This window comes from Acanthochromis polyacanthus, chromosome 11, assembly GCF_021347895.1.
Source record: "Acanthochromis polyacanthus isolate Apoly-LR-REF ecotype Palm Island chromosome 11, KAUST_Apoly_ChrSc, whole genome shotgun sequence".
In the NCBI taxonomy this organism is placed as follows: domain Eukaryota; kingdom Metazoa; phylum Chordata; class Actinopteri; family Pomacentridae; genus Acanthochromis; species Acanthochromis polyacanthus.
Window position 1 is genome coordinate 16304649 of NC_067123.1, and position 18071 is coordinate 16322719.

Sequence of the window (18071 nt, forward strand, 5' to 3'; positions counted from 1 at the left end):
ACTCATAATAAAAAAAGATGGATTATGGTGCAGGGTCAGTCCTTTAAAGACTTTCTAGAAATATACTCAGATGAAATGTCCTGAAATAATGATCTATTAATGCGAAACAAGAAAATAAATTCATCTTTCATCATGTGGTTTTATTGAGCAATTTTTATATGCATAGTTGTATATTATACAATTGTATAGCAAAACAAAGAACTTCTACTTGCAAAGAACTCATGAGCAGTGGTATAATTTCTGTTGTCTCTCACTTTAAGAATGCCTTGTATGTCGTCTTAACTTTAGCCACTTCATTGTCGTCAGGTGTAATTTCCTTATACCATGCATACCAGCTATCATTGGTGGTTAAGCATGGGGGAGGTGGTGTGGACCCCACAGCATCATGGGAATTGGAGTAGTCCTCTCGTGAAAATTCCACATATGGAATTTGAAAGGGAAGTAAGCCTGAAAGAGGGCAGACGGACAGTGTCATTCTTGAATTTTGACAAAAACATTTTTCCATCATATGAAGCTCTTCATTCTAGCCAGTTATCTACTATTGGTGGGTAGACCTTCAACCAATTCCAAACAGCAGCTTTTTGGTTTTTTTTTTTGCTACTGCAGGACATTTCCAGCAAAAAATAAAAATGAGCAGGAATCCACTAAATCATTCATTCCTCTGTTTTAAGAACCTAAAATCTGCAAACATGCGATAGTATTTGCTGAGGATTACTCGTACATCTTTTACCATTTCTCCTGGCTCATGCTTTAGGTCCATCTCACCAGATTCGGCTGTGAACTGGATTCCAAGTTCTTTAGAGTAGCTTGTCCGTGTCACTTTAGGCAGCTTTAGTACTAAAATACTGTTTCTGTTACCTAACTTGGAGTTAGCTGGAGGTCAACACCCAATACAGAATCAAATCATCATACATTATCATACTGGGTTGTACAGGATGTGACAATAGTTATACTTACCTGCTGCCATTAAATGGCATTACAGTCACTTAGACAGGAAATGTACTTTTAGAACATTAAAGTATACGTAGACGAGTAAGAATCAAACAAAAGACTTTAAAGAGGCAGAGTGAAGCTAAGCCACTCCATAATTCAAAGTAGATTTGGCTTTGTGTTACATACCGTGGTCTCGTGCTGCGTTGATGGCCTGATTTAACACCTTCTGCTGTTTCATACACACGCCTGAAGACAGAACCATTACAATGTGAGTGACCTTTAAATCAACAAGGAGACTGCTGTACATTAACATGTGCTAACTTTGATTCATATGGTGACTTACCAGTTAGAGTGGGATCAAACACCATTCCAGTGTGGGGACTAATGAACTGCTGCAGGAGCTTCACGTTCTACGAGACAAGATACACATGGGTTAGAAGTGTACCACGAGGGAAAGCAAGGCAACCAGCTGGACTAGACTTTTTAAAAAAACACACACACAACACACACACACACACACACACACACACACACACACACACACACACACACACACACACACACACACACACACACACACACACACACACACACACACACACACACACACACACACACACGTTCTGTTACACGTTCTGTTACACGGTTTCATGATCTTTAGAGAGGTTTACATGTCGGAGTGAAAAATTCCATTAAATAAACTGAAAGTTCTACCTTATAGGCAGGTGTCCTTAATACAATTTTTTTTCTGCGGTGAAGTTGTATCAAGATGGAAGTCAAAAGAGTTGAGATATCTGCTCTCCTTTGTGCTGAACATCAGCCGGATGACCGTCCACAGAGTCGCGGAGAGGCTCAAGAATGGTGAAGATCTTTCAGTGATCTGTCAAGAATGGTGAAGACCTGAAAGATCTTCACCATTCTTTAGCCTCTCCGCGACTCTGTGGACGGTCATCCGGCTGATGTTCAGCACAAAGGAGAGCAGATATCTCAACTCTTTTGACTTCCATCTTGATACAACTTCACCGGAGGAAAAAAAATTGTATTAAGGACACCTGCCTATAAGGTAGAACTTTCAGTTTATTTAATGGAATTTTTCACTCCGACATGTAAACCTCTCTAAAGATCATGAAACCGAGTGTAACAGAACTTTTGCAAAGCCCGGTATATATAAAGTCTTTGCATTTACATTAGAAGACCCAGGTTTTCTTATTAATCGCCTTTAAAAAAGCATTCTACTTTGTGTACAACTCAAAGCCAATAAAGGCCATTTGGTCCAGAGAACTCAACTATGAAACAAGTTTGACAAAGCCCCAGCTTTCTTTGTGTTACGGTAAAAATAGCTGTTACTGTAAATGATGCAAGAATGCTGGTAGAAAACTTGTACTGGTGTAAGTTAATGTATTTATTTTACCACAGAGCATTCTCAATGCCACCTCTTATTCTAATTACAGACATTTAAATATGATGCTCAAAAAGTGCATGCAGGCCTGACACTTCCCCATTATGAAGAATACATTGAAATCACTACTTTTTGAAAAAATCAAAAACTGAAGTGATTTTTCACAAATCAAAGTGAAATTAAAGATTGAAAACTCCTTATAATAAATATCATCGGAGTAGCCAGTTTTCTAATTTGTGGTCTATTAGTTTCAACACCAGCAAAGAAAAGCAGAGTTTGCAATAAATCAGGACAAAACATCAAAAACATGAATGAGTTTTAGGCAACACCAACTGAATGCACGCACATTCTTTTGGCAATGAAATGCATCCAGTTTGTGCTCCTGTAACGGCACGGCTTTGTTCGGTGGCATTACTAGCACACAGATCAGCAGGTTTGCAGATGTAATGTAGATCATCAGCTGAACATCTGCATCGCTCATAAAGAATGCCAGGTAATTAAGTGGTGAAAAGGAAGACACTTCTTACAGACGAGACAAATCCGAAACTCTGAACATAACCTGCTTCGCATCAATTTATCTGTGCAACATGAATTACCATGGTGATCTAGCAGGTTACAAGAGAGCCACATTTATGACTATTTTTTGCTTTGAAATTTCCCTTTTAAGAAAGATTAATACCAACTAATGAAGTGTTTTTGCCCCAGATCCTGCCATTTTATGGTTTTATGCCTTTTTGTTTTGGTGGGAGCACACTAAACAGAGCAGTAACAGGTCTGTTGGTGGAAAGCCGCTTGTGTGGAGTTGCTATCCAACAGTGGTGGAGGATGTGCTCAGATCTGTCATTTAAATGACAGTATCAGTACAACCAGTTTTAATTATATGTACAACTAAGCAGAACGTAAAAGTACTGAATCACTATCATGTGCGTCAAGTGTCAAAGTAGCACTCCTTTCAGTAAAATGTGTTATAATGCTCCACAAGAGAAATTCTTAAAGGGTTGTGCTGTCAGGGTAAGTTAAAACCAATTACGATTCATTAATTTAAATGACCATGACACATAAAAAAATATATCTACATGACATTCCAAATGGTCGCATATGCCACCAGTTTTGAGTGTGTGACTTTAAATTTGACATGTTCACATACATGCCAGTGTATTATCATCAGCACACTGCTTATGTGCCTGGCATGGGCAAAAGCTGCATTAGCCATTAGTGATGGAAAGCACAGTAACATGGCTGCAAAATTAAATAAACTCTAATCATAATCATGAGTTTGGCATCCCACAATTGTATGAATTCAATTGACTGCAGCATTGACAGTTAAAATGTGCTCGGCTCATAGAAACAGAAAACAGTTCATGCAGACAAAACCACTCAGTTTCAACTTATTTCACTGTTCAGGTACAGTTAGGTCCATAAATATTTGGACACCGACACAATTTTCAGCATTTTGGCTTTGTACACCACTACAATAAATTTGAAATCAAACAATCAAGATGTGCTTTCTACGCACATCTAAAATGTGTTGTAATTTCTCCACTCTTCACCTGATTTGGATCTAAATATCCTTAAATAAAAGATGAAAGTCTGCACTTCAAGCACATCTTGATTGTTTCATTTCAAATCCATTGTGGTGGTGTACAGAGCAGAAATGCTGAAAACTGTCAATGTCCAAATATTTACAAACTAAACTGTATTTGGTCGCACACCTATCTGAATGATTTTCAGCTGTTTAGCAGCATCTACCTTAGCCAGAATGTGATACGTTTATGGAACAATGGTAAATTGTAGTGTATATCAATAAACAGTTTTGCTCATGTTCAGTGAGTATTTAGCCTGTGGTCATTTTAAAGCAGTGATATCAGACAACATCTAGGAAAACGCTGTTGCCAAAATTAACTAATTTGCTGATTCAAATATTTTGTTTATGTCAAGTCACTGTCAATCTTCCCTCAATGAAAAACAATGGTATGTAAATTAAGACTATCTATACTTAGAACTATTTAACAGCATGCAGTTTGAATTATAACCATGCTCTGCTATCTGCAGCTAGCAAATGTCAGCTACATTGCTGCTTTTTTTAATATTTTGAGATGATGCGGATATTTACATGTCAAATATCGTCCAAATACATTTCTATAGACTATAGAGGAGGAAAAAATATAGGGTACATCAAATATTTCCAAGGGACACACATGAGGGGGTCCCCGGTATATTTTCTATCTAGTAAGGGGTCATTGGTAGAAAGAAAATAGAGAACCAGTGTTCTAGAAAGTGGTTCAAAGTACTAGGACCATTTGGAATGGTGTAGAAGCTCTAATTTAATAATAATAATAAATAATAAATGCAACAATTTCTGGGAGTATGAATCATTTTGGACATGGCACTTTAGTAGAAATGTAAAACAACCTTGTAATAATTAAAGGTTCTTACCATCTATAACACAATATGTACCTTCGAATTGTGCAGACTCTTCTGACCTTGATGGCAAAAGATGGACAACTGAACACTATAATGCATTGTAAATCAGTAGCATGTGTGTGGATAACATGCCATCAGATGAGGCAATCAGACTGAGGACTAACCCACCTGACGATGAATAATAATGTTCGGATCCCGACAAATTGGACAGGGATTTCCACATATCTTGTCTCCTCTCTGCAGAACAGAAACATTATCACTGTTATTTTAGATAACTAGGTTACTGTTTTCGATGGCCTGTGGAATAAAACCAAATCTTACAATGCAAGTCTTGCGTGTCTTCTGTGGGGGAATGGCTCCTTTGTGGTTCCTCCTGTACCCTGCCCACACCGGATTGGTTCCATACTTCTCAATGTACTCTGTGACGGAGAAGGAATACATAGTAAACCCCATCCGACAAACAAACAAAAAACGTAAGGGCTTGAGATAAGGTCTGATTGTCCTTAAATTACCTTCACTCCCCAGATAATCCCAGGGTCTGTCCTTGTAACGTTGTTGAGTCTCTGTAGCCTGAGTAGCAGCCTTATCCTGCAGTGATGCTCTCTTGCAGTAAAGGCGACTTGGATGTTCAAATGGAGACAGTGCCGCACATGCCCTCACAGGAAACCTTTGTTGACAGAACTAGATGCAAAGGAAAATCACCTCACTGCCACCACCATCACAGCATGTCAAACGCCATTTACGTGTACAACTTTAAGGGACATAACACCACAGTAATAACGTTGCTCTTTGCTAAAGCTAGCTAGCTACACCGCATATGAATATGTATACCGTATGCGTTTCTCATATCTTCACCGTGTAAAAACTATCTCGCGAACTTGTCACACTTAAGTTAATGGATTAGGCACATTAACAGAATATTTGAAAAAATTACCGGATAACGACGAAATGGTTGGAATGTAAAAGGCGACAGACGGCACAATGCCTTCACTAAGGACTGAGTAGAGGCAGCCATTTCTGTGTGCCGGTGAGGTTTTAGGTGAAAGGTCAAAGATCAAGCGATACCGTAACTGTATCAAATGTTAAATTTTATACCAAAAGCAAACCAATAATAAATCACTCACATTGTCTAGAAAACACCATCCTGACAATTTTATATTATTCTGCTGAGTGTAGACGTTCGTAAAAATGCATGCTTTTTTTGCCTGACTGCCACATGTGACAGACAAACCAGTAGCCATTTTGAAGAAATATTAGTAACTAAATTTATATATTATAAAGGGACTAAAACCCGATTTAATCATCAAAATGTGTTACTATCTATATCAATCTCCTTAATGATGTGAACATACAACACTTTACGGGTGGATATAGGTAGTAATACAGAAAAACTTTCTCCAAAATGCCAGATACGCCATTATGCCTTTGACTACATAGTGAAGGTCGGTTATCCACCATTTTGCTTCAGCAAAACCACGGGGAAAAACAGTGTCCGTGACGTAAAAAACGTCGGAGAGTATCGTCCGTGACGCAAAAAACGTCACAGGGTATAAAAGGTAAGTCCCTCCCCTTGGAGCTCATTCCTGGATTTGGTGAAAGGTAAGTGAAGTCAGGAGGACAGCGAGGCTTACTTTTAACATATTGTGTCTTTCTTATTGCAAACAGCTGTACTGAATTGGTGATTAAACATTCAAAGACTTGGGTATAAAGTAAGAAGGTAAGCAACAAAAAGTAGAAAATAAATGTTTGCTTTTTGTGTGTTTTGCAGGTATGAATTTGCATTGCTGAAGACTGAACCGTCGAGGACTTCGAACAACTCTACCCAAATTCATATTTTTTCTTCAAGTAATGGACATTTGATTACTATTTTTGCCTCCAATTTGTTCCTGAAGGAAAAGCTAGCATTTAGCTATCACAGCCCCACCCACAAGAAGTATTTCAGTTATTAAACCATGAAGGTTGACGACATAAACGTGATGAAATAAGAGATATAAGTGCCTGAAAAGCATACTATAATATACTGGAGACGCTGAGGACCTATAGTATCAATAGTAAGTTGATTTTGGAGTTAAATTGAATCGAGATTCATAAACTGAAAACAGCCGTAGACAATAGGCTAGCTAGTTGTAGCTGGCTAACAGGCACTGTGAGTTAGCTTAATTTTTGGAAGCCAGTTTGAAAGGAGACAGTGCTATAGTATGAGCTCACACAGGAAAGTGGACGGACGCACAAGGCTCCGTTTCTTTGTGTGTGAGACGGAATGGACCAATAAAACTAAATATAATCAGTAAATTCGTAATATAACCATAAGCAATCTATTGATAAAGATTGCCGTAGGCACAGAAGACAAATTTTAGCTCATGATGTCGGACTTTTTGCCTGCCAGATTTGTTTTGTAGGAGCTGCTCCACGGAACTATCATACACACAGCAATCTATACATAAAGATTGCGTTAGGTGAAGATTATGGACATATTTTATCAAGCATTGTGTGTGTTGAAATGCCGATAATTATCGCACAGGAACTTCCCGAAATTCCGCATCATGTTCTCGGCAATCTGCGGATAAAGATTGCAGGACGATCCGCGAAGTGGTCTTTCGAAGCACAAACTGCCGGGACTGACAAACGTGGTGGACTGGTTGTGGTTTGATTGTCGTCCTCCACAGATCCGGGGACTGGTCGTGTTTTGAACGGTGCAACATTTGGGAATATTAATATGCTTCTAGCTAATATTGGGTCGAATAGATCGCTTTGTCTGACTTCGATCCGCGGGTGTTCCGTTAGATACTTGGTGGTCGTTGCCCTGTTTTTCTGTTTTTTGTTTTTTTTTTCCTTTTCGAACAGTCTGCACGGTCAGTCTTTGCTATGAGAACTATTGTTGCTTGTGAAGGAACTGGTTTGTCGTCGAAATGGTTAATGGAGGGAGGGCTCTGATTAGTAGTCAGCCTCTAGCTCCCTCCCTTTTGTCAAGCAGCTCAGCCCCAGGAGCGGGCCTCTTGTCAGCTTCGACAGATGTCAGGTTAAGCACAAGCCTTTTATAGGCAGTGAAACGCCCTTGCATAACCAAGGACGTTTTACACTGGATTCATTATGCGTCTCCTTGATTATTTTACCGTGTTGCCTCACTCATAGCCAAGTCTGTTGTTCTGCAACTGTTATAAAAAGTACAGTGTATGATTTTTGTAGAAGACTTGGTCATTGTGTGCAGACAGACTGTTTTTGCATAATGTCCTTAGTGATATATCGTAACACAACAGGATGACAGTAAAAAAATATTGACAATGTGCTTTCCCCCTTCTGAACCAGGGCCATTTTTCACAATGATTTTGTGTATATGTATAACAATTGTGACATTTGCAGGAATTGGGTTATTTGCAGTGTTGTGGAGGTCTGAGACTATATAAAACTTCTACTACAACAGTTAAACGGGTAAGACCTAACTGATTCCTCACATCATGACATCTGTAGTGAATTGATTTCCACCAGAACTGTAGGTTCTGTGCATAAATTTACAAATAGTAAATTGACAAATAGGCACAAAAGCAGTTTCTTCACAAAATGCATAAACCAAAAATAAATAAGTGCATGGATGTAAAGCTCAATCTGAGCAGTTAAATTATGAACCGTTTTAGAAGTTATGCAAATGACCTGTAGTCATGATAATTTTAAAATCCACTAAAGTGAAGACATCCATCGTGTTCAGCTGAGTTGGTATTGGCTATTTTTTGGGTCACATCTGTCTTTTCAAAGATAATAATTACATTACTGAAATTATGAAACATCCAACACTTGTCAGTCGTGAATCTGTTTTTCAGTCAGTTTCATTTGTTACAGATCAGATTATTTCCATGTAATGTTGCACTAAAACCTGAATTAACTTGAATTGCATGTCTGTATTGTGTAACTATACAGACAGTTCAGGGGCAGTTGGAAAACATAAACTTACCTGTAGGTGGCAGTAAGTGACCCATCTTGTACCCTCTGGCTTGGATCATTGACTACTGTCATTAAAACACGGTGTCCTTTATAGATTTACTTTGTCGAATCACACATTGAAAGTCACAGAAAAACATTGACAATTTAATTCCACATTTTTCAAGCATCTCATACTTCATGTAGTTACCTTTTACATATAGTCTGAATTTATGCCATTTGTCTTTTCATCAGAAATAATAATTAGCGGTAGGTTTGTAAAAGGCTTTATTGATCTTTTTATGTCATTCTCTTTACCTGAGTTGCATTTTTTTTTTTTCAAAAATGTAAATGGTTGTGATAGATGTGTCTTATTAAAAAGTTTATAAATCATTAATAACATTTCATAAAAGTACTCTGGCTATTTTATTTTAAACTTTCAACTTGTTTTTATCCATATATGCACTTATGTGTGGACATAAATAATAGGTGTTAGATACATATTGATACCCTGGTAATGAGGTTTTTCATAGTAGTCTATGACTTGGTTTGAGGTATATGTAAGTTAAATCTAAATAAAAAGTCAAATTGATGTTTGGTACATACTTTTAAAAAACCATGAAAAGTTGTCTGCATTGCTCCTGCTTCTTTTATCATAGCCGAAACTGGAATAAACAGTGTTGCTTCACACACTGAATGGCTGTTATATCAGACTATGTCTTGTCCTGCAAGTAAAAGTCCCAGAGAGAAGAGACACTGTGGGACTGAGCAGTAAGTTACAGCATCTTGCCCTTATCCCTGCTAAGCAGGTGTCAAGTTGACCCAATGAAACCATGTAAACATCTGAAGTAAGAGACGGCATACTGAAGCCATCATGGCTTATGGATGTTTGTCAAAGCACCAGAGTTCTGTATCTGTACTTTTGATGATTTCTACTGGACCATGTTACACAGATCATCATTCTTGATGTTTGTTTTTTTCTTAGCCAGATGTATCAAGTACATACAGCTGGCTAAGAATAGTACATCAGAGTAGTCTTCAGAGTAATGACTGTATTAGCTTGTTTTTAAGTAGAGCTGTTTTGCACTTCGATGAATATGCTGCTGGTCAGGTCCTCGATGAATCTGATGAGATTTTGTCTGTTGACTTATAGTGTTGTGCATCAGTTATTTGGACCGTGATGTTAATAAAATGCCCTCGATGCGAACAGGTTGGTGTTATCAAACACTAAATCAGTGAGTCAGAAGGGAGATGATTCATCGTGGAATCTTGACAGTGTGTGGTGAGGCTGTTGTTACCTTGTTGCCTAATATGGTTTGGATTTTTGTGTTTGATGTGAACCTGCTTTTGAGGCCTGATGTGACTTTTTTGGAACCAAACAGGTTGGAGCTGTTGAGTCCAAAATCCACGGTAGCCTGGATAGAATTCTGTTGAATGGATTTACTTTTTTTATTTGGCAGGCAAACAGTCCGCACTTCGCACTTTACACCAGTTACTACAGATAAAAGATTTCCTGTACATAATAGAAAATGTAGTTCAAAGGTATCCCTTTGGCATGTGTTGATTATTGGAAATGTGTGTTTCAGATATGGCGGGGGGACCTGTAGACCCCAGAGAGATTTTGAAAGGTGTAGAAGCTTTGCTAGGAAAGGATGGAGAGCTCCGCAGCCTGGAAGGAGTCCCAAAGGTGTTTAGGTGAGGACCTGAAATGCGACATGGTGCATTTGTTTGTTGCCAGTGTCATGACTCTTAAGTTACTAGATATTTTAACACACTTGCTTTTTTTTTTTTTTTCTCAATGCAGCTTAATGAAAGCTTCAACTAAGATGGTCAGTAGATGTATGTATCTGAACATACTGCTGCAGACGAAATCCCATGATGTTCTTAACAGGTAAGCCTTTATTCTACTTTTCATGCTGTGTATTGCAGTTTTTGGTTTCTTGGTTGGAAGAACTGTGAACTCTGACAAAGTAGAATTCCCCTAAATGGTACTGAAATAACCATACTTACATTTTTACTTGAACAAATTTTTGAATAAAGTTGTAAAGTGTGAGTGGACTATTTAAACAGAAATTTATCATTCTTTTCTATCCTGACTTTTTAAGATTGTATTAATTTTAATCCGCAACGGAAGTCTTTTCCTTACTGTTATGAGTTTGCCACCAGTATTTCTATGTTTACATGTGTAGAGTGTGTCTGCTTCTGCACATCCCTGACAGTATTATGGCTAAAGCTGTTTGCAGTCTACAGCAGTATCTGTGCTTGGTAGCTTACTTATGCTGCTCAAGAAAACAATGTAAATCTTATTTTATTGAAATAATGATCTTTTAAGTTTTCTGTACTGTTTCCAATAAGATAATTCAGCAACTGTTTAGATTGCTTTGTATGGAATGTTAGCAGGCAGTTGTTAGGCTTTGGCTTTGCACATTGGATGTGTTGACCACAAGAACTCCAGTCTCATCACACTCATCAGAAAAAATGTCTTTAAATGAAAATAGCCACTTAGGTCTATCTCAGCAAATATTACCAGGTTTTACTGTTATTTCTTGGTCTGCAAGTGTCTGTACATCTTTGCATGCCTTCTTCGTTAACAGTCTGATTTCCCTCCTTCATACAGGTTTATCAGAGTTGGTGGCTACAGGCTTCTCAATTCCTGGCTCACCTACTCCAAAACCTCTAACAACACACCTCTGCTTCAGCTCATCCTGCTCACACTACAGAAATTGCCTCTCAAAGTAGATCACCTCAAACAGGTATGTTTTAGTTTTCCCACCAGAACACTGCTGTAGTATTCTATGGGGCAAACTAGTATCTAACCAGCTTCTATGTTACCACAGAACAATACAGCCAAGCTGGTGAAGCAGCTGAGCAAGAGTGCAGAGACCGACGGTCAGTATCCTTTACATCAAAAATCCAAGTTCTTGTATCAACATATGTAGTCCACAAATAATCTTTTCTCTTATTTTCAGACCTAAGGAAGTTGGCAGCTGTGCTGGTTGATGGCTGGATGGCTACAATCCGCTCACAGAGTGTCTCTAGCAGTGGCACCTCTCCTGCTGGTACAGACTTAATTTTCATTTATCAAATTTCTGCCAAAAAGCTTCTCCTCGCAGCAGGTTGTAACACACTCTGACTTTATCCTTTAGATAAGAAAAAGAAGAAGGAGGAGAGCAAGGTGCTTGTGCGGGATGTGAAGGAAAAGAGTGTCGAAGAGGAGAAAAAGAAAGAGAAACCTAAAGCTCATGCACCCAGCCACGCAAAGATTCGTTCCATAGGTAACCATTACTTGATTAACAGTGATGCAGTTGATTTTTATTGTTTTTGAAAAGTTCCGTCTGATCATCGGTGTGTTTTGTGTTGTTTAGGTTTGGAGATTGAGTCTCCTAACCCAATGCCTACTAAGAAAACACCCACTGCCCCACAGCTGGGTGACAAGTACAACATCAAGCCTCCAGTACTCAAGAGGCCAAGGTAATGCACCATCCATTTGGTCTGCTGGCTTACTGTCTCTGTGCAAAGCACCTCCTGGCTTATTGGTGGCTGATCATAGGACTAACATGTTTCCCTTTATATTTGTTTTTTTATCAACAGCTCTGGCCCATCAGATGCTCCACCTCTGGAGAAAAAATACAAACCTTTAAATATGCCCTCTAACTCTGCCAAAGAAATTAAAGTTAAGATTATTCCAGCACAGCGTAAGTTCAAATATCCTGCTTTCAATGACAAACCACTTTTTTTTGCAACTCTGTTGTAAATAGACGATAGTGATGTAACAGCTGTGGTGTTCAGTGCTCTCTTATGTGTTTATTGCAGCAATGGAGTGCACAGGTTTCCTAGATGCTCTGAACTCTGCCCCAGTGCCTGGGATCAAGATCAAGAAGAAGAAACCTAATGCCAACACTGCATCTAATACCAAGGCTGTCTCCCCCACATCTAACAAGGTACACACTAATTTCAGAAGATTTTGACCAAGAATCAGCGAGTTTTCTGACCATTATCTGGCCAAAACATCCTTAGAATATTTTCTTCATTTTAGTTTTGTTTATTACTTACATTTATTTTCATTTTTACAGATCTTCAAAATAGATTTGATTCTGGATGATAGCTCATGATAGACTTTGTGCTGTGCTTTGTGTTAGTTTCCACTCTAATGTAAATCGCTAAATCTGAGAACTGGTCTTTGTCCTGACGCAGGACTTTCAAAGAATGACAAAATGTTTTTACATATCAAATACCAGCCACTCACTCTTGTTTGTGTTCTGTCCTCAGGCAAGTCCATTTGATAGCAAACCTTCTGCATATTCGTCGTCTTCTGCTAAACCATCATCTCCAGAAGCTGCTTCTTCCACCACTGCTGCTGATGAAAACCAGGAACCAGAGCAGCCTGGGACCCCTGTTCCCTCGGAGGACCCAGAGGCCTCTGACAACGGTAAGGCCCTTGCAAGCTTACCTGCATGGTTCTTAATGATAATAGTTTTTTTGAGCCTCTTTGACAGCATATGAACATGTTCTTTTTTGCTGAAGAATGTTTAAAAATATTTCTTTCTGATCACCTCTTATTGGTTATAGGTGAGAAGCCTAATGCTCTGGCAGAACCACATGGAGAAGAAGAAAGCCTAACCAAGAAGGGCAAGAAGAAGAAGACGGTTCATTGGGCTGAAGAGGAGCAGCTGAAGCACTATTTCTACTTTGATCTAGATGAGACAGAGAGAGGTGAAGCAAGCGGTTTTGAATACTTAATGTAACTCTAAGTTGAGTGTTTACAGATGGTCTGTAAGCCATCTTAAAAAATATGAATTGTTCATTATATTGCATTGAATTCACAGTCAACGTCAACAAGATCAAGGACTTCGGTGAGGCTGCCAAACGAGAGCTGATGATGGACAGGCAAACATTTGAGATGGCTCGTCGACTTTCCCATGACACCATGGAAGAAAGGGTCCCTTGGTCACCCCCAAGACCCCTGACACTGGCTGGCAGTCTGGTTGTCTCTGGGGCATACAGCACAGAGAAACTCACCCAAAGAGACCGTGAGATGGGCATCCTGCAAGAGATATTCCTCAGCAAAGAGAGGTAGGATACTAGATAAAGCCTGTTATGCGTATATGTTATTTGTAGTTTTTGCCATTGTGTCAAACTAAAACCACTTCAAGTACCAAACAGAATAGACAACATTCATAAGAAGTCTGGATATGTCTTTGTTCATGTGTCTAAACATTTTCTGCGCGAAGTTAATGTTGATTATTTCCCATCTTTACCTATCAATAGTGTGCCGGACAGTCCACATGAACCAGATCCAGAGCCTTATGAACCCATGCCGCCTCGTCTTATCCCACTGGATGAGGTTAGCACATGCACATTCTGTTTCTCCTATCTGTTTTTTATCAGTAATATTCCACACGTGTATATACTCCTAGCCCGCTAAGCTGTTCGTCTGGTCGTCACTACAGGACTCCTCCATGATGGATGATGGCTATGTTGAGCCCATGGAGACCACATCACAACAGGGTTCTGGCACAGCCCAGAATGAGACCTCAAAGCTGCCCCCTGTCCTGGCCAACCTCATGGACAACCTTAGCAACAGCTCACGCAGCCCGCAAGCAACCAACACTGTCACCAACACTGTGGCTCCATCTGTCAATGTACAGGAGCTGCTCTCCTCCATCATGGTAAATATTTTAAAAACACTTATGAACTGTCAGCAGCTATAGGTTCTGTTTAGTTTGTGACATTCTGCATCCCTGTTGAGTTATCAAAACTGTGCACCTAAATCACATTGTCCATCTTGTGTAAGACATGCCTTTAGTTGGATGTAAAAGTGTCTGTTGTCGTGGTGTGTAGCTAATAACAGCTGTCTGTCACCAGGGTGCTTCTGGCAGCCAGTCAACTGAAGATTTAATAAAGCAGCCGGACTTTTCTGATAAGATTAAACAGTTACTGGGTTCCCTGCAGCAGACTCAGAACCAGAACCAGAGTGGACCTCCTCCAGGTAAACTCATCTTTCAGTCCACTGTATGAGAGGAAGATACAAAAGGGATTTTGTTGAAGCATTTTGTCATAGCATGACATGTTTAGTGTTATGTTCTTCTGTTCCGTGTTGTTGTTTAACCTGTAATTTTCTCTGTGTAGCCAACCAGGGTCTTCTGGGACATGGTCCAGGCATGAACAACATAAACAACATGAACAACATGCACATGCAAATGCCAATGAATGGTGGCTACCCTTCCAACAACCCACCTGGTGGTCCCCGTTTTAACCACCCTCTGCCCCCTCACCACGGACCACCATTCAACGCCGGGGGTGGCCCACGCATGATGGGGCCACCGCCAAGTCAGGGCAGAGGAGATAATAGCAACTACTGGGGAGACGAGGCCATGAGAGGAGGACCCCACAGAGGGGGTCATTTCCACCGAGGAGGCCGGGGGCGAGGAGGAGATCTAGGCTTTAGGGGCAGAGGACGAGGAGGGCCCAGAGGAGGGCACAACAATATGAACGGTATGTGGTAGTACTTTATTCTCAGACGTTGCCTGCCTTTAAATGTTATCCACACCCAGCACAAAATTTGCATTAAAGCTGAATAGGTTTGTGTCCTTAGTGGCATACATTGCCAACCATGACTGCAACAAAAGTCCTTTTATACTCACCATTCTTCTGCTTTTACTTTAACACAAATGCTTGAATCTTACAGTTCATTCTTGACCTTGGAAAGAGCAGTTAATAAAAATATCTCATTGTAGTCCTGTTTTCTTTTGTCAGACATGTCCAAGAGGCCTATATGTCGTCACTTCATGATGAAGGGAAGCTGCAGGTATGAGAGCAACTGTGCTTTCTACCACCCTGGTGTAAATGGACCACCACTGCCCCCCAACTACCCAGCGAACAACCAACACAACCAGCACCCACAGCACAGCCACTAGATGGCAGTGTTGCAAGCCGGTGAATGACTGTTGGCTGCTGGAACAGCCGTTCTCTGTGATCACATCAGTGCAGGGTGTCAGGACTGCAGTTTAAGACACAGGCACAGAAAGAGTTACTGTCCTTTACTCTGAAGTTTCTGAAGTCATTATGCAGGTGACTTACTTGAATAAGTGAGCCCTGCCTCAGCTGATGGAGAACAAATGAGAAAACACAGGAGTGTAAATTAGGGACTCAAAGGCTGTGAGATGATCGATGATGGGACTGTGCTTTTATTGTGATTATTTTTAACAGTGTGACTGAATCAAGCCACTGCATTTGACCACTATTGCTGAGTTGCTGCAACTAGCTTCCTATCTCTGTTGTCACTCGTCACCCCACTAACATGGTTGACCAAATGGATATGTCCTTCAGCTGAAAGCTTTCCACTTGAGTGAAAGTCCCTTTTACTGTGGCTGTTCTGTGTTCAGAAGGTGATATTGCTTTCCTATTTTCTGTAGTTTTGTTACTTCATTAATGAGGTTTGTAAAAACGAAGCTGAAATATTTCCCTTCCTTCGTGATTATTAAATGTAAAACAGAGTTTAGGAACACTTTATAATGACAAAGGTAAACAGAACTTTGCCACATATATAATTTACTAAAACTTGGTCTGAAAAATAATGACATATAAGCTACTTAACTGTGCCCAGTTTTAAAAATATCTGCAATGAACTGTGCTGACCTGCCTGAAGGGCCTTGCTTTTTACTTACAGCAGCTGGTATTGAATGTGAAACAGTGATATGGAAGCAACAGCAGTGTGAGTTCTTTGTAAAACTTGCATTGCGTGCATCTGGGCTCAGCAGCTAACGGTCCAAACGTTGTGTGTGTGTGTGTGTGTGAGGAAGGATGAGTATGAGCGAGACAATCAGGGCATACTGTGGTCCTGTCAGAAGAACAGTTTCTCCTTGATCCAAGAGCTGCTGCCTGTAGTGTCTGTACTCATCTGGTTTGTGTTGTCAGTGTTAAAGACAGGAATGGTGAATCCTTCTGTGAGTCACATATTGTTTTCTGTGAAAACAAAAAATTTTGCGTCTCTTGTGGGACTGTAAGAATGTAATTTTTCTTCTTGTTCATCCACCTTATTTTTTTTTTGATAAAACTTATTGTTTCCCCATTTTCAGGTGGGTTCATTTTTTGTCAGCATGATGTTTGTATGAATACAGAACTCATACACATGTTTTCAGTTGAATTCTTTTGTACGCAGTGCATTGAATAAATGTGGAAATATAATTGTTGCGTTTTCTTTCAAAAGTAGGACTGCTGAGAGCCACAAGCAGGTTGGATGAAATGTAAATTTAATTCTTCAACTATGAATTATACGTTTAAATTGGATCAAACTTTCAGTAAAGTGTGACGTTTCAGACCTGTGGAGTTACACGTCATGTTAACTGTTACCAAGTTCTAAGGCAAGTTCAGGTGTTCGTCAGCTTCCTTTGTGCATCACTTTAAACCAGGAAATGCACCCTGTTTGAGCAGGTCAGTCAATAGGTGTGTGTGTCTAGAAAGCTAACATTAGATCCGTGTTATCTGGGCAGGGCTGAGTGCAGCTGGTGAATGGGAACTGTTAATAGGAGTGGCCTTTTACCCTGCCTATTAGTGCAAATATTGACCATGGTGCTGTGACAACAGTAACAGGGAGACATAGTGAAAGGCAGTGCAGGAAGAATGGGGGTAATGACACCTCAGCACTAAACTGCTCCCACATCCTGGTTGCCAACAGCATCAAAAACGATTATTTATTCAGTTCCTTGTTTTAACAAGGGACTAAACGCCAGAAGATTAATGTGTGTAAAATGGCTTTATAGAGTAATTGAACAGAAATGAAATACATATGAATGTCACATAGAGTTACACAACATAAAACATGAAGTAAAGTCAAAGCAGGACACAGGGCATATGTGCACGCCATTACCAGTGTTTCAGTTTGACTGAATGGTGTAGTCACATGAAAACTACAGTAGTTGTTATGGAACTTAATGTTCTTGTATATAGATGGAGAAAGGTAAAATCTGTCTGTTCAAAGATGGTCTTCAGTGGTTGTCTTCCTGACTCCTGGGTGATGAAATTTAATCTCTTTGCAGGAAATGCTTTCAGTGGTATTAGCTTGAAAAATTATTAAATTGTAGGTCAGCCTTTTTTTTAACTGGACAATTTAAATAAAAATATGACAAATCATGTTGTCATATGGAATAAATAATAAGCTAGCATAATGCTTTAAGTCGCCACAGGCTCTGTGATTCTCAACTATCTGGGAGAACCACAATAATTTAACTTGTAATAGCATCCAACTCATTGCATTCCACACAATATTGGGATGTAGTTATTGCTGTAAATGACAAAGGGGGCATTTTTCTTGCAAAGAATTTCCCAAATTTATAAAAAAAAAAAATGTCCAAAATCTTCAAGAATAAAATTCCATTATTTTTCCTTAATAGTTTTATCTTTA

The 18071-nt window shown here is 39.5% G+C and overlaps 2 protein-coding genes across 3 annotated transcripts; one reads left to right on the forward strand and one right to left on the reverse strand.

Annotated features, from left to right (window-relative positions):
• Window positions 1-119: 119 nt before the first annotated feature.
• On the reverse strand, window positions 120-5824 carry mrps18b (mitochondrial ribosomal protein S18B). Its single transcript, XM_022220374.2, has 7 exons — window positions 5691-5824; window positions 5269-5437; window positions 5078-5175; window positions 4925-4993; window positions 1277-1343; window positions 1120-1179; window positions 120-447 (listed from the first exon to the last, which is right to left on the reverse strand). Exons 1-7 carry the CDS (start codon window positions 5769-5771, stop codon window positions 251-253), a joined length of 741 nt encoding a protein of 246 aa, XP_022076066.2. The 5' UTR covers window positions 5772-5824; the 3' UTR covers window positions 120-250.
• Window positions 5825-6325: 501 nt separating this feature from the next.
• On the forward strand, window positions 6326-16855 carry ppp1r10 (protein phosphatase 1, regulatory subunit 10). 2 transcript variants are annotated; one of them, XM_022220380.2, is made up of 19 exons: window positions 6326-6355; window positions 6525-6807; window positions 10255-10363; window positions 10473-10559; window positions 11286-11421; window positions 11506-11557; window positions 11638-11727; window positions 11815-11943; window positions 12034-12139; window positions 12260-12363; window positions 12482-12609; window positions 12938-13097; window positions 13238-13381; window positions 13495-13741; window positions 13937-14012; window positions 14119-14337; window positions 14534-14657; window positions 14798-15163; window positions 15425-16855. In XM_022220380.2, exons 3-19 carry the CDS (start codon window positions 10257-10259, stop codon window positions 15583-15585), a joined length of 2436 nt encoding a protein of 811 aa, XP_022076072.1. In that variant the 5' UTR covers window positions 6326-6355; window positions 6525-6807; window positions 10255-10256; the 3' UTR covers window positions 15586-16855. The 2 variants fall into 2 exon arrangements, with proteins under 2 accessions (XP_022076072.1, XP_022076070.2); XM_022220378.2 differs by lacking the exon at window positions 6326-6355 and having other exon boundaries at window positions 6525-6601.
• Window positions 16856-18071: the final 1216 nt, after the last annotated feature.